The sequence below is a fragment of the Sitophilus oryzae genome, unplaced genomic scaffold, assembly GCF_002938485.1.
Source record: "Sitophilus oryzae breed Bouriz unplaced genomic scaffold, Soryzae_2.0 scaffold_815_pilon_pilon, whole genome shotgun sequence".
Lineage (NCBI taxonomy): Eukaryota > Metazoa > Arthropoda > Insecta > Coleoptera > Curculionidae > Sitophilus > Sitophilus oryzae.
In genome coordinates, this window is record NW_022147434.1 from 4,594,277 (window position 1) to 4,618,789 (window position 24,513).

Consider the following 24,513-nt stretch of genomic DNA (forward strand, 5'->3'; position numbering starts at 1 on the left):
GTTTTCTAAATTAATCATAATTTTTTCTGCCAGAAAATGATGATAAAACAGTGTCTGTTGAACTTTTGGCACGAAAGCATTTCAAATTTATGATTTCAGTCTAACTGTTAGTCAACATGTTATAATTTATGTCAATGTTGATAGGTCTTGATAATTTCGATTCCAAATATCTCGATAACCATTACTTGTAGCGATGTTTACCAAGAGACATTGTTTACGTAAAAAATATCGTAAATTTATATTTTTTTACTCACTAATTTTAATATTACTCTTCAAACCTGTTAAAAAATATGTAGGTGGCGCCTTTTACAAGTAGGAGTCATACTGACATCAAAATCAAATTTCTCATGTCAAAAAACTCCCAAATCAAATTTCTCATGTCAAAAAACTCCACCAAACTTGTACACCCTGTATCTCCGAAACTAAGCATTTTAGGACATACATTTATAAGAACTTTTTTACCTATTTTTATCTGCAAAATACGCTAAAGAAGTTTCCGGAATACAGTTCGGACCACCCTGTATAATTAAATTAAAAATGGCTTAATTGACTTTCACAAAAATAAAGAAAAAGTACGGGAACGGTAAAAACTACCCCCACCTCTACATACATTTTAGTATAAATATTATCCAACTTCACCGAAGATAGATTTTCTTTTTGGAAAATGGCCCCTCTAGTATTTACTACACTTTTTGTTTTTTGTAAAAAAAACGCAACATAGCATAGTTTTTGAGACTACGTATTTTTTGAATCAAAATATGTTAATTGTACCGTTATTCCTTTGAATGTGGTAGACAACGGAAGTTCGAAAAACTTATACTTTTAATAAGTTAATTGCACATAACTTACCTTTATGCAAAAGTGCTTCGTTTGTCCGTTAGATGCCATTAATCAAAAATAAACCCGAAAGTTAATTAATTTATAATTTTTTTAAGCTTTTTATGAAGCTTATTGTCAAAGATAATTTATGATAATAACATAAAATTCCATATTTTCGCCAACTATATACAGGGTGGTCCGAACTGTATTCCGGAAACTTCGGCAGCGTATTTTACTGATAAAAATAAGTAAAAAAGTTCATATAAATGTATGTCCTAAAATGCTTAGTTTCGGAGATAAGGGTGTAGAAGTTTCATTTTTATTTCGATTTTTTACAAATAATGTCTGAAGTAACGTCAATATTTGGATGAAAATTCGTGTCTGGGAGTTTTTTGACATGATAAATTTGATTTTATATGTACATGTGTTTTAACTGTTTTGAAGAGTAATAACTTTTTGTCCGTACCTGTATAAAATTACTGGGTGAAAAAATATATATTTCCATGATTTTCTACGTAAAAAATGTCTCTTGGTAAAAATCGCTACAAGCAACCGTTCTCAAGATATTTACAATGGAAATAGTCAATACATGTCATTATTGACTAAAAATAAACGTGTTGAGTAGATAGTTATTTGACTGTAATGAGAAATTTGGAAACTTTTTATTTTTTTAAACTGATCATAAATTTTTCTTCGAAAAAATGATGATAAAATAGTTTCTGTTGAACTTTTGGCACAAAAACATATCAAATTTATGATTTTAGTCTAATAACTAATTAGTCAACATGTTTAATTTATGTCAATGATTACAGGTTTTGGTAATTTCGATTCCAAATATCTCGAGAACCATTACTCGTAGCGACTTTTACCAAGAGACCTCTTTTAAGTAAAAAACATCGTAAATGTACATTTTTTAACTAGCTAGTTTTATACAGGTACGGACAAAAAGTTATTACTCTTCAGACCAGTTAAAAAATACGGAGGTGGCGCCCCCTACAAGTAGGAGCCATATTGACATCGAAATCAAATTTCTCAGGTCAAAAACCTTCCAGACACCAATTTTCATCCAAATATTGACGATACTTCAGAAATTATTTGTAAAAAATCGAAATAAAAATGAAATTTCCACATCCTGTATCTCCGAAACTAAGCATTTTAGGACATACATTTATATGAACTTTTTTACTTATTTTTATCTGCAGAACATATTGCCGAAGTTTCCGGAATACAATTCGGACCACCCTGTAGATTATATTATTAAAGCATAATAGATCAAAAGCAAAATAAAACACTAATCACCACAATACACCAAAACACTTTTACTTTTAGACTGGACGCGCGTTTCGCTAATCATGTTATCACCATCAGCGAATAATTAAAGCTCAGTTCAGTAGTAGTATCAGTCTTAATCATCTACTGATCATTAACATGGTTAGAGAAACGCGCCCCTAGTGTAAAAGACGAAGAGTTTTGGTGTATTGTGGTGATTTAGTGTTTTATTTTGCTGTGTAACGATTGTGAACAAAGATTCCAACCAAACCAACTGTAAGCATCACAGATTTTATGCGCCTCTATAGCTTGATGTGACAAAAAACATTTTTTTGGAAATCAGCTTTGGAAAAATAATTTTTCCCCAAAAGTAGACGCGGTGGCGTTTTTTTTACAAAAGACAAAAAATGTAGTAAATACTAGAAGGATCATATTACGAAAAAAATCGGTCGTCGATAGAGTAGGAAATTATTTATACTAAAATTTATGTAGTGTAGTGTAAGTAGTAGGGGGTAGTTTCACCCATCCCGTAATTTTCCTTAATTTTTATGAAAGTGAAATGCTAAAGCACTTAGCAAAACATACACACTCAAAATTTAATTTAAATCGGAATTACGTTTCTTAAAATATCTAAAAAATGTGTTTATCTTTTTAAAGTTTGATGGCCTGTAATGCACAAACGAGGCACTTTTGTATAGAGGTAAATTGTGTTCAATGAACTTATTTTGATTTCAAAAATACGTAGTAGTTCTATGTCCACGGAATGACACCCCGTATATTACTATTACAATTCACAAAAAAATAGTAGTAGGTGAAGATCAAAGGTGTGTGTCATCAATATGTTATTCAATTCAGTAAGTACGGTCAATACGGTTAGTTTATATTTTTATATCTCCCTATTTAAGTGAGATTTGACATTGGCGGTAATTTCTGCTTTGAATTAGATTAAAAATGGCTTAAAAATGTTTATGTATTTAAAGAAATAAATAGCTAAAAATAAGTATATTGACCTAATTTTGAAAAAGCTGTTTCATTTTTAATTTTACACAAGTATACAAATTATAAGCCACCTACATAAAATATTTTTTTGCTAATAACTGCTGGTATTCGATGTGTCTCTTAAAATATTTATCTAGGTTATAGTTAAAATTATTGAAGCTATTTTTATTGAATCAATAGTTTTTAAAGAACAAAATAGATTTCATTGAAAATAATCACTTAAGTGATATAAAAAATGAATAAACTCCTCATTTCTTGAGGTGAAAAACATACGTGAAAAAAACTATATGAGAAAAAAACCATGAAGAAAAAGGGTAGCTAGTTTTAAAAGAAAATTTGAATTCAAATAACCTAAGTTTGATAATGCGATCCCTTAGAATAAAATAATAGAAACAGAATTAACATTATTAACTATCGAATGTTTATGTTGAAAAAAGTCTAAAGTAAATGGGCTACATCGCGGGAACCCGAAGCGCTTGAACTTGGCAACGAGGAGGAATTCTATTATATTATCGATAGGTTTTCCATGTTTATAGTAAAGCATTTCTAAACGTACTTAAAACTCATTAAATCCATCAGAACCGTTTTTATCAAAAGAACGCCGCAAGGCAGAGGCGTCCCATTAAAATAAAAAAAAATAAATAATAAAAAAACTGATTTCTGAAGTAGCCGCTGCTGTCGTTGTAGTTGGTAAAATTATTATAGTATATTTTATAGTAAGAAAACAATATTGCAGGCAATCTTGTTAACGTAAAGAATGTAAATTTATGCTAATATGAAATTATGGAGGGAATATTGATACAAAACAAAACTAAAAAACGTTCTGATTGCAAATCTATATGATTGGGCAAAAACATCTGCATTCCCAAGAACATCATCACAGAAATATGTAAATGTATGACATGACTGATAGTACGTAACAACAAAGGACATTGCACGGAAGTACTAAATTAAAACCAGCTTTGACAGCATAGTCTATTCAGCAGAAACATATTTGACAGCGATAATTGAGGAGTGATTATGCAAAAGTCGATAAATCCATAATATCTGGTTTTAAATAAATGACAAAAAAGGCATACATAACTTTTCTTCCCATTTATCTTCAAAAAATTTTATAAAATATGTTTATGTCCGAGAATTGCTCAAAACAGCACCTTTATAGAATGGATTATGTTGTTGTAAAAAAGAAATTATTATATTATTGGTGCAAAAAAGGTAAAAAAGCCGTTACCTTTTTTCAACCAATTGCCAAATGCCAGCTTTAAACTTTGTTGTTTCTATTTCAGCACACGTATTCATTTAGAAAAGAAGAAACTGCATTGCAAATAATATAGATGAACAACAATTGTTGTTCATCATTTTATTCTAAAGAAGGTGCCTCTTTCTGTTTCTGTTTGGCCTGGATAGACTATAGTATAGGTATTGGTACATAACCTACATATGTTCGTAAGCAATTCAAATATATTTTTAAAAACTTACTAAATGAGCTCATTATTTTTTTACAAATCGTAGCTCTAAATCTAGGACGCACTAAAAATATAAATGTATTTTTTTGGCGTATTACAGAGCCAATAAAAAGGTAATTAAGTCCTATAAATAAATTTAAATTACTAAATCTTTTATATATGTCGCTTCTGATTTAATGGATTTATGAACAAAGTACATACATCTCATAAAAAGAATATGTACATTTTTAATTGGCTGTACTTAAACTGCCGTTAAACGGTAGCTTACTAAAATGCCGTTAATAGGTATGACGTCGTTGATGTGACACACTTGACGGCTTTATGAAATATAGGAATTTTATAAGGACTAACCAACGCTATCCACCCCACCAAATAACCAACTTAACCAACTCAACTAACCTCGACACTGATAAAAAATATAAAAAACAAATATAAATTAGTAAAAATCAACCAACCCCACCAAATAACCAACTAACCAATGAATTAACACCCTCCAAATAACCACGCTAACCAATCCGCCAAATAACTAAACCAATCCAACCAAAAAGAGTGAAACCAATGCAATAAGATCACGTTATAAGCAAAAAAAATATAAAAAAGCATTGGTCGGCGTGAGATTTGAACCACGGACCATTCGCTTACGAAGCGATAGCCTCAGCCACTGAGCCACAGGTGCTCTTGCAAAATGCTTAAGGCTAGGCATTACTTTCTGCCGACATGAACGACGTCACAATATCTATTAACGGCATTTTAGTAGGCTACCGTTTAACGGCTGTTTAAGTACATCGTTTTTAATTTGACAAAGAAGTTTGAAAACAAACTGTTTGAAATAAATTAGAAACATGTGAAAAACTGAAAAATAAAAACGAATCAGTGGATTTATTTCTATCACGAGAAATGGCTGTTATTATTGATTATACGTAGGGTTAAGTTAACTTAACTAGAAGGCTGAAAATTAGCGTACTTATGTAAAATTATAATAGAAAGTATATTTTCTAATAAAGTTTTTCAAAATTCGATAAATACAGTCTTTTTCTAGCAATTTATGTATTTAAATAACAAATTTCGTATATTGCCAAATATTCAGATAGAAGGCAATCAGATATTTTTTATGTAATTTTTAAACGAATGTAAAGCAACGTCAAATTTTACATAAATCAATAGACAGTAAAAATCCCAAATCTGTGACCCTGATAGGTATATTCATAAAAGTCTTTGGAGAAATTAACCATCAACAAAAGTATAGACTAGACAGGGTGGTCCGAACTGTATTCCGGAAACTTCAGCAGCATATTCTAGTAAGTAAATAAATAAGTAAAAAAGTTCGTATAAATGTATATCCTAAAAAGCTTAGTTTCAGAGATACAGGGTGTAGAAGTTTCATTTTTATTTCGATTTTTTTCAAATAATTCCTGAAGTAATGTCTCAATATTTAGATGAAAATTTGTTTCTGCATGGGTGTTTTTTGATTACATTTCCGTTTTTTTTCGTAAAAAATATCTCTTGATAAAAATCGCTACGATCAACCGTTTTCAAGACATTTAGTCAATACGTCTCATTACGTGTAATAGTCAATACGTGTCATTATTGACAAAAAATAAACACGTTGAGTAGATAGTTATTTGACTGAAATAATAAATTTATAAACTTTTTATTTTTTAAATTAATCATACATTTTTCTGCAAAAAAATGATGATAAAACAGTTTCTGTTAAAACTTTTGGCACAGAAACATTTCAAATTGTTGATTTCAGTCTAATAACTATTTAGTCAACATGTTTAATTTATGTCAATGATGACAGGTATAGGTATTGATAATTTCGATTCCAAATATCCCGAGAACCATTACTCGTAGCGATTTTTACCAAGAGACTTTTGTTTTACGTTAAAAACGTCGTAAATGTATATTTTTTACTCAGTAGTTTTATACAGGTAAGGACGAAAAGTTATTACTCTTCAAACCAGTTAGAAATATATAGGTACCCTCTACAAGTAGGAATCATATTGACATCAAAATCAAATTTCTCATGTTAAAAAACTCCCAGACACCAATTTTCATCCAAATATTGACGTTACTTCATAAATTATTTGAAAAAAATCGCAATAAAAATGAAACTTCTACACCCTGTATCTCCGAAACTAAGCATTTTAAGACATTTATAAGTACTTTTTTACTTATTTTTATCTGAAGAATATGCTGCCGAAGTTTCCGGAATACAGTTCGGACAATCTACTAATAATAAATTGGATAGAATGTTCTTCTTTCTACGGACTACAGACGTTTAAAATTAAAAAGGTTTGTTCTAACACATACACGAACTTGATGAGATCGTGCGAAAACAACACGCACTTAGTGATGATGAAAAAAAATCTAATGCAGAAATGGTGAAAAAACATGCAATTATACTCGTATATAATAAGTTCAAACATTACACGAATGTTATATTAGTTTTTCCAATAAATGTATAGTAAGTCAATTTAATTGTTATTTAGATATTAATAAGAAGGTAAATCAAATTGGCCGCCTAATAATCATATATCGGCAAATCCAAATTAATTGAATGACACATACGATTGAAATACAAGGGAAAAATGATAAATTGGAAATATAAAGTATTAATAAAAAAGAAAGATAATTTGTACATGATTAACTTAGACATTGATAAATGAAGATTGATATCTTTAATTGCATTGTTTTACAAAGCACCTGTTGTTCGCTCTGTGTTATTTAAATTATGTTCATGTTAGTATTTTACAATGAAATAATATTATGTACTGAATGGCATAACAACGCCAACCTACTTACATTATCGGCTCGCAGCCAAATATAATGATTATAAAAATTATAATACAGTTAAATTTGGAAGTACATACATATTTATTTTTTATCCTGCGATTTATTTTTTTGATACGTACTTCTCGAAATATTTTTTTGAGTTAAGACGTTAACGACGCTTTGGGTTAAGACCAAGAAAACTGTAAAGAAAAATGCAAAGAAATTTAACTTTTAGAATTAAAAAAGGGTTGGATTTGCCGGTTGGAGTCACCGACCAATGTAAATTGCTCCAATGACTAATGTTTTTATTTATTGAGATGTGTTAAGAAGAGAAGTACGAATATTTTTTAATAATTCACCATTTTTTTATTTTTTGGAGTGTTTATAACAGATTTTGAGTATTTTTAACAAGATGAAGAGGGATTTTTTATCTAAGATTCAATTTCTTCTTGTTTTAGAATGGCTCTGCTAGGAGGCAGTTGTCAGAATTAGTGATGAGCGAGATTGGTCTTGCACAAAAAGCAAGACCAAGACTGGCGTTTGATCTGCAAGACTAAGACCAAGATCGACCAGAGCAAGACCATCGTAAGACCAAAACCTCAATGCAAGACTCTTGCTGTCTTGCATTTATTTTTCAAGTTTCAATAAGTATATAAAATAATGATAATTTGAAATTACTTATTTGTTAATAATTATTGTTTTAGTTTATTACAAATACCGTTTTCGCGACTATTGCATAAAAGTTCAAAGAAAGAAATGCCTGATTCAATATAATATAAAAAATTTAAAAAAACCCTCAGACAAATAATTCTAATAATTTCGTTCTTTAAACTTTTATTTGCATTAAATTAGTAAAGATACTATTTATTAAAATATTTTCTAGGTAGAAGGTGCCTCTAGTAAAAATGTATTAAAAAAATGCAAAATTTGCAAGAGTCCTTGGTCTTGCATTTGTTTGGTCTTGCTAAAAAATGAGTTTACGTTTTCATTATTATGACAGATGACAGCCAGTCACAGACCAGTTATGACAGATGACAGCCAGTCACAACTACAAGTGACTACGCTCCCATGTGTTTTCATGATGTTCCTTTCATTACTCGATTCGTTACATTATTTATTTACACGACCAATCATTAACTCGAACATATCTCAGGTAAATATCATAAACAAATGATTAAAATTGCTGATGTCTTTACTAAGTCTGTCGTGAGATCGTTTGAGATCTCGTGACAGTAACAGTCAGTTACCAGTCATTTTGTCGTCTGTCAAAAATTTCCCTGACGGGTTGGACATACCTGCAAAACGTGCATCTAGAGATTCAAAAAAATGTTTTTATTGTCGAATTTTTGTAAATAAAATAAAACTGTTCAAAACGAACTAGCATTATGGAAAGTATTTTTTTTTTAAAAACTCTAAGTAAAATACTATTACCTTCTGATTCTTCTCTAATAATGAATTAAAATAAGCAGTCAAATAAAAAAAACTATCGCATGAAGCACATTGTTAAATATCAGTTTGTATAAATGCATTTATCGCCAATGCTCGTCCCTAAAATCCAGTCACTACACAAAATAATTACTTACAACTGGTTGCAGTAAAAGTAAATTTATGTAAGTTTCTAACAATCTATCTATATCAATAGGTATCAAACATAAATGATCTTTTTCAACAGACTAAAATCCAATTCTACAAGTACCATGCAATAGAAAAAAACCGCGTCAATGGCGGCTGGGGAATGACAATCGATAATAATTGTAGCGAGATCAAGCACTAGACGTCATACCTGGCCCGTTCTCTTCTTTATTTTTTAATGACGCTTACTGCGAGGTGGCCTTAAGAAGGTTGTAATTTATTTTTATATCGAGTAAAAGTTATTTTTAAATGGAGTATAGTTTAAAATTCGATAATTTTTTTTTGGAAATAGATTTGCGTGTCTAGAATCTAGAAGCATTTTCGATCACACGGTATCTTAATATCAATTATATTATAAAAAAATAATACATACATACATACTGCCATTACTCGCTGACGAGTATTTGACACGCATCAGAAGATGGTCACGCAAGGCGTTTTCTTTCATGAGCCTTTCTGTGACTGAAAAGCCCAATACGTGATGTTATTTGTCTACCGCACTCCGGACATTCAAAAATCTCATTGCTTTATTGCCTCTTAACTTTTTGGTTCTCGCTGTTAACTGAGTTTACAATTCTTCTCCATTGAGTTCTATTGTGAGCTGCTACTTCCCACTCATTCTGCACATTAATCCCCTTTAAGTTTTCGTGGAAAATGTCCTTGTACCTTTTGAGTTGTCCACCTGGCCTCCTCTTACCGTCTACAAGCTCACCGTAAAGCAGTGATTTTGGTATGCGGTTTTCTTGCATTCTGCATACGTGACCAGCCCATCTTAATCGGGATTTTGTAACCATGACTTCAATACTCTCGCAGTTAGCTTTTTCAAGAACCGATACGTTTGAGACGTGATGGAACCATTTAATTCTTAAGAGTTGTCTAAGGTGTCTCTGTTGCAACTTGTTTAATGCGTTCATGTGTCGGCGGTACGGCACCCAGGTTTCGCTCCCATATAACATGGTGGGGATTATTATTGCTCGGTACACTGCAAGTTTCGTTTTTGTGCTCAGGTCATGGTTGTAAAAAACCCTGTCTTTTAATTTCCAGAATGCTCTTGAAGCGCTGCTAATCCTGTGCTGAATTTCAGAGTCGATATTGGCCTTTTCCGAAATCAAACTGCCGAGATAATTGAATTCCGCTACATATTCCAGTAGCTCTTCTCCGATTTTTATAGCATTGTTGTGATCTTCCGGAGGAGTGCACATGATTTTAGTTTTGTCGATGTTTAGCTTAAGGCCCAAAGCCTCGTATGCCCAGGTATATGTGTTCAACATTTCTTGTAATTGCTGTACAGTTTTTGCAACTAGAGCGCAATCGTCAGCGTATTGAAGTTCTGTGATGAATTTTGTACGTGTTTTTGCCCTGAGTCTTTTTATGTTGACAGACCGCCATCATATCTGTATCTAATGCCCAGTCCTCTCTCCTGCAGTTTGCTGTCCACTATAATGGAGAGCGCTGCCATGAATATGTTGAATAGGAGAGGCGCTAAGACACATCCCTGCCTAACTCCTGTATTTGTCAGAAAGGGATCGCTTAGTGATCCATGATGTGACACTCTTGACTGGTTGTTGTTATGGAGGCTTTTACACACTGTAAGAAATTTGTTGGGTACTCTGAACTTTTTCATAATTGCCCAAAGTGCATCTCTGTTCACAGAGTCGAAGGCTTTTGTTAGGTCGATGAAGGCAACATAAAGTTTAGACTGCTGTTCTTTTACTTTTTCCTATAGTTGGCGGATGGAAAATATGGAATCGACGGTGCCGCGGTTAGTGCGAAAACCCGTTTGCGATTCTGGAAGGATTTTTTCTATATGTGGGTGCAGGCGGTTTGACATAATTTTTGCAAGAATTTTTCCGCCGATAACCAAGAGTGAAATTCCCCGGTAGTTTCCGCAGTCTGATGCACTTCCTTTGTTCTTAAATATATTCACTATATTTGCGTTGCAAAAGTCCTGAGGTACCTCTCCGCTTTCCCATATGACATCGAAGAGAGCTTAAGATGACCAATAAGTTCTTTACTTGCACACTTATAGATTTCCGCCGGAATCGCGTCACAGCCAGCTGATTTGTTGTTTTAAGCTGTTTTATGGAGGCTTTTATTTCCTGTTCTGTTATTGGGATATCTAATACATCGAGGCTGTTATACTGAGGTATTGTGTTTAGCGCTTCCATATTGGGGTTATTTTCTTGGTTAAGGATATGGCTGTAATGCTCTTTCCAGCGGTTTTGATTTGCTCTTCCTCTTTAGAAGTTCGCCATTTTGTGCCATGATTGGGCAGCTTGCCTTCTTGGTTGGGCCGTACACTTCTTTTACAGCCTCGAAGAATTTACGGTAATCGTGATGCGTGGCGTACTCTTGAATCTGATTAGCTTTCTGTGACCACCAGTTATCTTTTAGTTGACGTAGTTTTCTCCGAAGCGTGTTGTTGGCTACTTTAAAGTTGTCTACCAGCCTTGGGTTGTGTGGATTTGCAGTAACTGCTTGATGTGCTCTATACTTTTGTTGCAACAAAGCCTGTATATTAGGTTGATTTTCGTTAAACCAGTCTGGTTGTTTCTTTTTGTTGGACTTTCCCAGAACAGCTTCGCTGGTTTTATGAATCGCATCCCTTAATTGTGTCCAGCCTTGTTCAGCTTCCAATATTGAGATTGAAGTTATCGGTGGAAGTGATTCTTTGATGGCTTCCCGGAGAGGGCGTCGGCGGTATTGTTGTTCTCTAGACCCCGTACGTTCAATCTGGTCATGTTGTTTTGTTTTTTACAGTGTGGATGTTTGGGTTTTAACTGGATTTTCATTTTTGAAATTAAAAGTCGGTGGTCAGTGCCGCATTCGGCATCTATTCTGGCTTTTGTGAGTCTAACATCTTTTAGATGCGTCCTTCGAACGATAAAGTGGTCCAATTGATGCCAGTGGCCTGATCTGGGATGTTTCCAGGTACCTTTAAACTTGTCCTTCAACATGAACCACGTATTGGTGATGCAAAGATTATACTCTGTGCATGTTGTTAATAAGCGTTCACCATTGCTATTTACGTTTCCCATACCATGTTTTCCCAATACGTCAGGCCATATTTCCTGTTGTTTACCGACACGGGCGTTAAAGTCACCTAGCAAGATAATTCGTTCGTTCTTCGGAATTCGTTGGAGAGCATTTTGTAGAGTTTGGTAAAATTTATCCTTATCCTCAATTTTAGCGTCTAGGGTGGGAGCGTAGGCACTAATGATGTTGACGTAAGTTTTGTCTGATATGGGATACCTTAGGGTCATAAGGCGTTCGGAGACACCAATAGGTACTTCTGTTAATTTGGTTGCAATTTCGTTCTTGATTGCAATGCCTACGCCATGAATTCTCCTGTGTGTTGCGGGGTGACCCTTCCAAAAGAAGGTGTAATGCTCCTCAGTGAGACTACCCTCATCCGCAAAGCGGGTTTCGCTAAGAGCGGCAACATCTATATTTAGCCGGTGGAGTTCCTGTGAGACCAGTGCTGTTCTTCTCTCTGGTCGATTGGAGTTTGTCCTGTCCAGTAGAGTGCGGACGTTCCACGCCGCAAACGTGAAACATTGATGTTTTTTGTTTCTCCGATGATACGCTCGAGTAGGCACCCCCTCCCGGAGATCCGATTGAGGGGGTATTTTACCCCGGATGATGATTTTGTCCCACTCAGAATGTTCCATCATTGATGTGTAAGCTGCGTGAAAAGATTTAACTGTGACGGTTACGCTGCCGCACAGTTTTGGCTGCAACTGTAGCACGGGATGGCTATGGCACAGTGAGGACCGCGACGATAGTTCCCTTGTGCTACGTTCTCGGCCGGCTAGGAGCAGTTCACTACTCCTCTTCCCCAGAAAGATGGTGGGTCCGAGGGATATATATATATAGGTTATACCGCCTATACTCGGACGTCAGAGCCTCGTTAGTGTAAACAGGGTGCACCACGTGAAGGTGAGGTTGACTTTTGGGTAAGCTAGGCTATATGTATCGCTTCAATACCCCTTGCACCCCATAAAAAAATAATATTAACCCACCAACAATACTATTATCTAAATAAGTAAAAAGTATTCCACGGTCGTGATTGCTGATATCGAAGAAATACTCATGAATAAAGCTAACACTGGCCTCTTGAGAATTTCTAAATGGATGGCACAAAGGTATTTACAGCTAGAACCACAAAAGACAGAGGCGACAATTCTAACTAAGCAAATGCAAACTGACACCAATTAATTTTGATGTTGAGGGAACATTGATCGTATCTAAGAATTCTGTAAAATACCTAGGAGTCTGGTTAGACAGTAAAACAACATTCTGTAAACATCACTAAAACCAAACTATAACTAAAGCGGAAAAAACTCTAGCAGCATTATGAAAACTAATGCCGAACATGGAGGGCCTTAGGTCACCAAAGCGTAGAATTCTTGTAAGCGTAATACATTCACAATTGTTATATGCAGCTCCGGTATGGTGTAAGGCAATGGACAAAATAAAAAAAGCGAAAGATAAAAGTTCTGCAGCGCAAATTATGTATTAGAGTTTGTAGCGCTTATACAGAACTGTATCTACTAAGGTAGTTGGTGTCATTGCCTATCCACTTATTAGCTCATGAACGAACGGATAGATACAAGGGAGAGCTCAAACAAATAGCCAGGAAAACTGCGATGGAGAAGTGGCAGGATCAGTGGGATAAAGGAAAATATGGAAGATGGACCTGGAGACCTTATACCCAACATTGAAAAATGGATTGACAGACCATATGGCGAAGTGGGATAACACATGACACAAATACTGTCTGGACACGGGTGCTTCCGAAAATATCTCTATAAGATGCAGCTGGCAAGCTCTGAGTCATGTTTATTTTGTTGTAAAATAGACGATGTTGAACATGTATTCAATTGTCCCAGATGGAAGGATGAGATAATTTTAAGAAAGAGAGTGGACTGGATTTCACGCAGCAGCCTTGAGAGAGGTGACTTATTATGGGAAACAGTAAACAAATGTATAAATAATATACTAAGTAGAAAAGAAGAGGAACATGGCGTAGACAGCCCCTACCTCGAAGTAATGCGGTTCCGGCGTGGTGTGATTTTTTAGCCGGTAGGAATCCGCCACTACCCAACTATGGGTATCTTATGGAAGATTTTTATCTCCTCATCGAAAAAAAAAAATAAGTAAATTACAAGAAAGGATAAATCTTGGCTATAAACCTCGACAATTTAGTTAAGTAAAACTAAAGCTAACTGTAGTAAAATCTGACACTTTTTAATCCGAATTAATTATATTATTCCAAAATTCACTCAAATAATTCTCTTCTACAAATATAAAATCTAAAAAAGTGTTCTTCAGCAAAGTTGTAACGTTACTTTTACAACTCTAATCCAAGTTTCTTCGACAATGCTCAACTAAATCACAACCTAATGTTTAGTAAAATGCACTGGGAAAATTGATTGACCCAAATCTGCACTCATAATCCCTTGTCTTTATGCAAAAGGTCTTTTCGCTGCTGCATCAAAACAATGGATCGCGTGTAACGCTCTCTGAAAAATAAATTTAATTCCGCCCGGATTTTTATTTATTAGTTTTTCCACCGTTAATAACAAGGAAATGCAACAACTACCATGATTTATTTGTATTTATTAGCTTTTGTATTAGTATTATCTACTGAGCTTTTTATTGAACGAGTTTTCTTTAGGTGTAATAAGTTTTATTGATGTTTCTTTGAACGTAGTAGACAATTATTCAGTTTGAAATTTAAAAGAATTTTGGACGTTCATTGTCTTTGTTTATTTTATCACAACGTTTGGGTTAGATATTTATGTTTACCATATCTTCATAATCCAGAATGAAACCGATAGAGAATTGGATTCCTTTTTCAATGATCTCAATTTACAAAAGGACTCGTCAAATTTACGATTGAAAAAACCTGTCGTTTTTTAGACTAGCTGGTAGTATGTTCTTGTTAGTATGTGGATCTAGTATATAGGTATCCAACATAAATCGTCTTTTTCAATAATCTACAATCCAATTCTACAAGTACCATACGATCCAAAAAAAAACCGCGTCAAAGATGGCTGGGGAACGACAATCGATGATAATTTTGACGAAGTCAATCTCTAGACGTCACTACCTGGCCCGTTCTCTTCTTTATTTTTTAATGACGCTTACTGGTAGTTGGCCTTAAGGTTATAATTTATTTTTATATTGAGTAAAAATTATTTTTGAATGGTATAGTTTAAAGTTCGAGATTTTTTTTGGAAATAGATTTGTGTGTCTGGAAGCATTCTAAACTTTTTAATCTTTCTATAATTAGTATTATTTTTGACAAGTTTTATGTCAGTTTCAAATGGGGGTCTATTGACACTTCTGTACATAAAAAACCTACACATAACGTGACATATTTTCATATTAAAACTCCTGTCCTCGACTCAGGATAATTTTAAAAATATTCAAGTTCCAAAAAATTTCCGGAAATAATTTATCCTCTTGTGATATTACTAGTGAACCTCGTATGGTATAACTGTACAACTTTGAGAAATAATACCTCTCTGTAGTATTGAGTAATAAAAACAATAAGAGAGAAATGTTTGCTCAGCAGATAAAAGACCATACCATAACGTGGTATACCGCTTCTGACAAAACCAAAGTAGGAACAGGTATATGCACCGAAAACTAATTACTCCGAACCAATGGGCACCTACCCCAACATCCTTCAGACAGAAATCTGAACCATCAAAAGATGCGAATAACTAGAAACTTAGAAATAAACTATCGGAAACCAGAAATAAACATCTTATTCGATAAGCAGCCTTAAGAGCGATCAATTCCTTAACCAACAATTCGCAGTTGGTCAAAGAATGCCTAGAGAAGCTGAACAAATTAGACAAAGAAAATAAAATCTTCCTACTCTGCAACTTGAAAGCAGAACTCAAAAATATGGAAGACTCCATCCGTAACCTGGAGTGGGAATCCTCCAACGGTCTAAGATACTCAAAGAAATATAACATGATTTACGACCGAGAAAACTCAAAGATTTTTCTTGATTTAAGTAAGAACAATCTTCGAATTGTCATGGGGTTTTAACAGACCATTGTCTCCTCCATACTCCATCTCTCTCCTCTCTATTGAATACCTCAGTTCATTGAAGGTAAGAAACGACGAATGCAGATTCTATGGGGAAAATGATACGACTTTAATGGTAGAAACTAGTAGTAAAGGTAGAATACTATATTCACAATCAGATCTATAAGATCGCGGTCATTAATTTCCCCCTCCTATACAATCTACATCAACATCTACATCTAATAATGTTGACGATATTTTTTATAATCCAGAATGGAACGGATATAGACAGTTGGATTCGTTTCTAAATCTATAAATGCATTTGGTCAACAAATGAACTTCTGTGAATATCCTAGAAACCGTGCCAATATTTTGAACTAATCTGATTAATTTACACCTTATCCTCGTTTTATGTAATAATTTACTCGCTACAGTGTTGCAGGAATTAAGTTCTTCTGCTTTTAGTTGGTGAGTTTAAATAGAGGTTTTATCTATTTTTGTTGGTCTAATACAGTAGTTTATATATAAAGTGTGAGAAATTTAGTATACAGAATGACGTAACTGAAAAGAAAAGTAATCTAAATATATGGTGACTAGGGTTTCTAAACCGGGATGCCGGTGTATGTTGATCCCGATATTAAATCACGGGATCCCGAAAATTTAGAAAAATTTAAATGCCCAATCTAAAATGATTCGATTTTATACACTTTAGTCTTTCAAAGATTATATTTTATTTATACTAAGCAGAACGTCAATATCAAAAAGTTATATTTTTGTGTTTGCTATATTTTATTTTATTTTTGGAACAAGAATTGTATTTTTTTTACTTACTAATATGAATGTTACTTTGTTTTGTGTTTTGTCTAGTTTAATGAAGCTCTTTTCTCATTTTCTTTTTGATATATGTAGCTGCAATTTTATTAAGTATTTCTTTAGATTAAATTTATCATTCTGATAGTCAATAATTATAGGTTCTAATCCCGATATTTCAAAACGGGATCCCAATCCCGAAAGTTGGAAACCCTACCAAAAATCTAATAATGTTGACGATAGTTTTATAATCCGGAATGGAACAGATATAGACAGTTTGGAAGAACCTGTCGTTTCTAGCTGGTAGCTTGTTCCTGTTAATAGAAAGTAGGGAATACTGATACTTCTGTATATAGAAAACCGATATATACATGAAATGATAACATAAAAACCGAGACATGTTTTCAGGTTAAAACTCGTGTCTTCGATTTCGGATAATTTTGAAAATATTTATGAGCTCGAAACATTTTCGGAAATAATTTTGGAAAATTGGGAAGCACCAGAACACCTCATCACTGGACGACAACCATTCTTTGCAATAAACTTTGCAAAACCGTCTCAGACACTGGCTTTTGTCAAAGCCCTGAGATTGTATGATGAGTTATAACTCAAGTCAGGTGGACACAATACATCTATAAGGCTGCGGTGATTAACTTACCCTCTCCCATACAATTTACAACTATTACTAGTGAAAATGCAAATAAATTGGAAAATTAAAAACTTTTTAATTTTCCAAAGCAAACCAAACCACAATTTGTATCCTAATTTAAAGCTTTGTAAAATATAACTAATTAGTGGATTAAATTTGAAATAAAATGAAAAACCAAAAGTAATTAAAACAACTTAATTTGATCTTTATATTATTACTACAGTTACTGACGCACTGCTTACAACATAAAATCAATAAAACATTATCAGAAACAGTCTTTCCAGCTAACAAGGCTCAAATTAAAACTTCCAGCTCCAAAATACCTCAGACCTTTTAACTGTCTCCAGTAAATAAATTCTTTTACGAACTTGTCAAACACACTTACCGACAACATTCTCAAAATTAGAAACTAATTAATTCTTATTACAAGAATGTTTCATGAAACTAATGACGCTTGTTTCGATATAGGTGCTTTTTAATTAACTCAAAGTAATTAATAAAATTTTATCAAAAGTTTAGTTTTGTGCAGTTGATACTACTTTTCCTCTTTGCTTTCCTTAGGTTACTACTAAGTTCTAATCAGGTTAGTTAATTATTAATTAATATTCTTTTATAAAAATTCTAAATCATAAAAGAAGAAGAATCAATATAATCTCAGACAAAATGAAACGTAAAATAAAAAAAAAGAATTCAAATTAAATTTGAGCAGACGAAGAAATTAAATATTCTTAATTTCAATACTTAAAATAAAAAAAAAATCTTTAAGGCAGTCTACTGGTAATGTAATCATTAAGACTGATTTTATAATTTCTTTAATTTGTTTGAAAAATTAAAAATTTTGAAGCAAAGGATAAGTTAAAAGATAGTTAATTTAAATCTCATACAAAAATAGATACGAGACGTAGAAAAAAACAGTACATGACTTAAACACTATTGTTTTTCGAAGTATCCTCCAGGAAGAGAAATGCATTTTTGCATCAGTTGGAACCAATTCTGAAAGCAGTTAATCTACTCGCTTGTTGTACTTGCAAAATTGCGTTTTTGAAGGCACTGAGTGCATCTTCCGGGAACTGAAACCTTTAACAACGCAGTTCATTCTTAATTTTTGGAAAATTAAGAAGTCTTTAGGACTTAGGTCGGGACCGTATGGAGATGGTCCAAAAATTTTATGTTTTCTTGCTTTAAAAACTCAATTGTTTTTCGAGCTCTGTTGGAACTTGAATTGTCTTAGTGGGGGATCATTCGTCGCTGAGGAATGTTTTTTCGAAACTCAGCTATTACTTCTGGCAAACAAATAGATATGTACCAATCAGCAGTAACAGTTCTTTGATATTGCAGACGAATTGTTGCTACATGACCCGCTTTTGAGACTTATGTCGCTACCATCTCTTTGGAAACACATCGAGAACGGATAACCTTCTTCGGTTTTGGTTCATCTCGGAACACCGAAATAGTCTTAATTGACGCTTATTTTCGAGTTCATAAGAATACATCCAGGATTCACTGACAATACTGTATATATTTTTTGAGTTTCCTGCGTTAAACCAGTGTAATGTTTTTTGACCCCAATTGACTCTATCTAATTGCTTTCTGATCTTCCGTCTACAGATGAGGTATCCAACAAGAAACTATTTTTTTCAGACAATTCTTCATATAAACTTTTTTAAAGTGAGGTCTTTGAAATGTCACGATACGTGACATTTCGATTTTACGTCGTCAGTTAGACCATTTTTTTGCTAATAAAATAACATTGCCAAGCTGGTTTTCATTTCAATTCAACGCGGTGATGCTTACACAAAATAACGTTTTTTTTTCGTTTGTAGACTTTCCATTAGTAACGAAAAACCAAGAATTCTGTTCACCCCAAAGGTATAGACATTATTAACAAACTAGCAGTTATCGGTCAGTCATTGCCACGCGTTTACCTCAATAGAGAGCCTAAAAATATCACTCATCAGCATATTTATTATATGTCACCAGTAGGGTTTCCAACTTTCGGGATCGGGATCCCGTTTTGAAATCTTGGGATTAGAACCTATAATTGACTACCAGAATGATAAATTTAATCTAAAGAAATACTTAAGAAAAATGCAGCTACATATACTATATCAAAAAGAAAATGAAAAAGAACTTCATTAAACTAGACAAAACAAAGTTACATTTATATTTAGTAAGTAAAAAAATACAATTCTTGTTCCAAAAAAAATATAATCTAGCCAACACAAAAATATAACTTTTAGGTATTGACGTTCTGCTTAGGTTAGGTTAGGTTAGGTTGCTGGGGTTTGGGATCATGTTTGATCCCTCACTCGGAGGCCTTGGGCCCATTGCGATACCCCTCTATTGTTGTACCAAACCTTCCACTCATTCTTTTTTTGCGTTAAATCACTTCCAGCTCTTTGCAAAGTTCCCGATGTCGCTGATGTTGGCTTCTACTGCTTCCTTTAGTCCCTCCAAAAAACCTTGCCCTAAAGTTTTAAAGCGTCGATTCCAGTGCCGGACAGTGGCACAGCAGGTGCTCTATGGTTTCTTCTTCCTCTCGGCATTCTCTGCAGTAGTCGTCGTTGGAAATTTTCCATCTCACGAGGTTTACCCCCGTGGGGCAGTTTCCAGTGATCACACCTACAATTATGCGTACTAGGTTCTTTTTGTGCTCTAGTAGTTGTTTTGTCTTTTTGCTATCTACCACTGGCCATAGCAAATACGTTTAAAATAAAATATACGGAGAGTACCGCTTAAATTCCTGTCCCGATATTGAAGGATGGCTATAGAATTTCAATGCATTTCGTACATAAGTCTGTCCTTGTGTTGTAGGAGGTTTGACTAAACAAGGATGAACTTATGTCTTGAAACCATTCGACTCGATTTTCTGTCCTTCAACACTGAGACGTAAATCCTCTCATTGATCTTATGGGGAGGCCGTCGAATATTTTATTTAAACGTATTTGGGCCATAGTCATCGAGCTGTAGCGCAGTCCTCATGGTGTTGCCACGTTGACGTTCTGCTTAGTATAAATAAAATATATCTTTGAAAGACTAAAGTGTATAAAATCCAATAATTTTAGATTGGGCATTTAAAATGTTCGAGATTTTCGGGATCCCGTGCTTTAATATCGGGATAAACGTACACCGGGATCCCGATTTAGAAACCCTAGTCACCATATATTTAGATTACTTTTCTTTTCAGTTACGTCATTCTGTATACTAAATTTCTCACACTATACTACCGTATGATCGAAAAAAAACGGCGTCCAGTTGGCTGGGAAATGAACATCAATGACATTTCCCATATAAATTTACATATAAAATGACAGCGATCTTCATTCCATAGCCATCGCTGACGCCGTTTTTTCTCGATCATACGGTATAAACTACTGTATTAGACCAACAAAAATAGATAAAACCTCTATTTAAACTCCCAAACTAAAAGCAGAAGAACTTAATTCCTGCAACACTGTAGCGAATAAGTTATTACATAAAACGAGGATAAGGTGTAAATTACTCAGATTAGTTCAAAATATTGGCACGGTTTCTAGGATATTCACACAAGTTCATTTGTTGACCAAACCAAAACAAGTCGTTCTGGTAACCAGTCCCGCCCATTCTCTATTAACGCGGATTTATTCAGCCAGTCGTTTTGAACTTAACGCGCATTAAATCACACTTTATTTTCGCTTACGATGGTGTTCGAGGGTGTTGATGTTCTGCAGCGTATAAATCTTCAGGCGCTTCTGATGCTTTCTGGTATGCGATTTAATTTACGATGTCTACGCACGTATTTCTAAAAGTGTCATAGAACACCTGTCAAAATAATATGGTAATGAGGCGTAAAGAACAATACGATTCTTAAAACAATTCCGCAGCATCTTCTTGTTGTTTCTCGATGACCACGCGTTTTTCGACGGCCAGTCAAAAATTTATACAATTCTGTAATATAGTAATATAATTGCGCTATAACTAATACTAACTAAATAATAAAAAATGTCCATATACCTATGTGGCGGATTCCATCTCTCCAAAAAAATTTATATGGGTATTTCGCCACTGCAAGAAAATTTACAAAATAAAATAGTTATTTTTTGTAAACACTGCTGCATTAATTCAAACGGAAACTACTTGTCAGTAGTTAGGTTTACAGATATACAAATTTGCGTAACGAATAAAAAAATGCTTAACGTTTCGAAAGTTTATCTCTTTTCGTCGTCAGAAGCAAAGAAAAATACAAAGAATAAAGAAAAAAAACTATGCTTCTGACGACGGAAAAAGATAAACTTTCCGAAACGTTAAGCATTTTTTTGTTCGTTAGGCAAATTTGTATATCTGTAAACCTAACTGGTGACAAGTAGTTTCCGTTTGGATTAACGCAGCAGTGTTTACAAAAAATAACTATTTTATTTTGCAGATTTTCTTGCAGTGGCGAAATACCCATATAGGATTTTTTGGAGGAACTAAATAATATAATCTCCTAGGATATGATCTCCAAATATTGCTTCAAGGAGATCGCTGTGATTCATCATGAATCCCTTTATGTTATTCGCATTAACATAATGTTATCCAATAGTATTTTTCTCCTTCGATTTTGCAAATATATTATTTAAACGTCTTTTCTTCTAGTGCTACCAAAACTATGTATGTAGAATGTACAGGGTGGTCGAGATTGGTCTGTTTTAACAGAGAAAACCTATTTCCTGACTAGATAGAGCAAAACCGACATAGATATCATGGGCTCGATTTCTGAGACACGGCGCCGGCGTAATTATTTTTTAATTATATTTATTTAATGGCGTAAACCGCCTGTTGATATTTTCACTGCCAACTGAGATACCGAGTCTTTGAATTTTTTACCTATTATAGGATATCATATACATATATATATATATATATATATATATATATACCGACCTGGTCATTTGATTACTGTGTATAGGATTTTAACGTGTAAGACAGAGAATATAATATAAATGACCGGTTGACAGACAGAGAGACAGCATCAAAAGGGGCCGGCGAGGGGCCGGTGCGACCGATACAGTGTTGCCGGTATTTACGGGTGTGGGCAAGGTAAAGCATAAGCATGGTGGGAGAACGCATTGAGAGGGGCGGTGCTTTATGTTAAGGTTCGTATTCACTATCCGAAAGAACAAAGGAATGAAATTCGGTATATTTGGACAGCAAACCGAATGCATGCGGCCGTTCGCCCTTCGGTTCGCTCCCTCATCCGTTTCCAGTCGGTATATCAGAGACGTTCGCAAACGAATGAAAATTATAGAACCGCGCGAACAAGACTGGACGTTCGCTCGTTGGATAGTAGCATTCGTTCGTTCGGATAGTGAATACGCACCTTTATGTAGATGAAAGGGTGGGGAAAGGAAATAGATCACCTGAGATCCAAACTATTTTTGCATCATTCTTTTCGCCTAGCTGTTTCGGTATGTACGTTAAGTGTTTCAAAAATGGCTATTTATACGACCGAAGAGAAGGTGCATATCGTTAAATGGTTTTACATTTCGTCTAGTGTGGAAGAGGTCATTGGGCGTTTTGTGTTCACCTTTCAAGATCGCCCTGTGCCTTGTGCCACAACTGTACGCAACATTGTCCATAAATTTGAGCAAACAGGCTGCATTGCGGCGTGCAGAAATTGTGACAATAAGGAAGGCGCAGATAAGGTGATTCCCGACAAGGAAATTAATATTTGTGCCGCGGTCGAAACAAGCGAACCTTGTTCAAGCCGAAATATAGCCGAACAAGTTGGTTGCAATGCTCGAACGGTTCGCAGGGTTTTAAAAAAGCATGGATAAGTCCTACAAAATCAGTACCACGCAAGAAATTTTTCCCGCAAATTGTAACAGACGTCTGGAGTTTTGCGAGGCTGTAAGAGAAAGAGCCGACGGAATAATTTATTTTTGGAAAATATATTATTCTCAGATGAAAGCTCGTTTCCCTTACATGGCTACCACAATCCTTCGATAGTACGTTATTGGTCTCGAGAAAATAAGCACCTTAGTATGGCACTGCGGACACAATATCCACAAAAACTAAATGTTTGGGCTGGCATGCTGCAAAATCATATCATTGGGCCTTTTTTTATTGATGGTATGTTAACAGCTGCCAAATATTTGGATATGCTACAAAACCAAATTGTACCAGCAGTTCGAAATTTGCCAATCAATTTTGAGGAAGTGTGGTTTCAGCAGGATGGCTGTCCTGCGCATAACGCGCGGAACGTAAATCTGTTCCTTCAAACCACATTTCCCAATCGGCTAATTTCCACACAAGGCACAATTAATTGGCCACCACGTTCTCCTGATTTGTCGCCCAATGACTTCTTTCTGTGGGGATATGTAAAAAACTCCATTTATGGCCATAACCATGAACGACCCATGAATATTGACGAGCTGCGATTAAAAATCGTTCAGTCGTTAGAAAATATCCCCGCTGTTATGTTAGCTAAAGTTAGGTCAGAGTTTTATAACCGTCTTGGCTATTGCGAAGCACAACAGGGAGGTATTTTTGAACCTTTGATTTAATTTTTTATAATTATTTTGCTAATTGTCCTTTTTTAAAGTTGATTTTTAGTCATTTTTTTAATGCTTGTTTTAACTTATGCTGAAACAGCAACAAAAACATGAGCAGTGTAGATACAACCGGACGTTTAATTATTTTTATTGTTAAAAGATTAAACGTCTCGAGATGTATGGATAACCTTCAAAGTCGTAAATATATTGTAGAATGATGTACACCCAACCCCTTTCAAAATCCGACTGATTTGTCAAAGAGAAATGTCTAGCCCTAGCCGTCAACTTTTAAGCTTGACCAATCAGGTTGGTTAGCCTGGTTATTTGAAGGGTGTTAATTCATTTGTGTTTGTCAAAAACTCTAACGTGATTGGTAGGGCTTAATAGTTGCCTGCTAGGGCTAGACACAAGTGTGTCAAAGTATGTCTACCGTTCTACGACTTCGATAATCAGTGTTGCCAGATGAAGTTTTGAAAATTTCCTGAAGCCTGGTTGGCACGGTCAATCTACCAACAAAAAATATTCTTTTAAAATA

The 24,513-nt window shown here is 34.4% G+C and overlaps 1 protein-coding gene across 1 annotated transcript; it reads left to right on the top strand.

Moving 5' to 3' along the window:
• Positions 1-23,558: 23,558 nt before the first annotated feature.
• On the top strand, positions 23,559-23,990 carry LOC115889587. The gene has a single exon (XM_030909640.1). The coding sequence runs from the start codon at positions 23,559-23,561 to the stop codon at positions 23,988-23,990; it is 432 nt and encodes a 143-aa protein (XP_030765500.1).
• Positions 23,991-24,513: the final 523 nt, after the last annotated feature.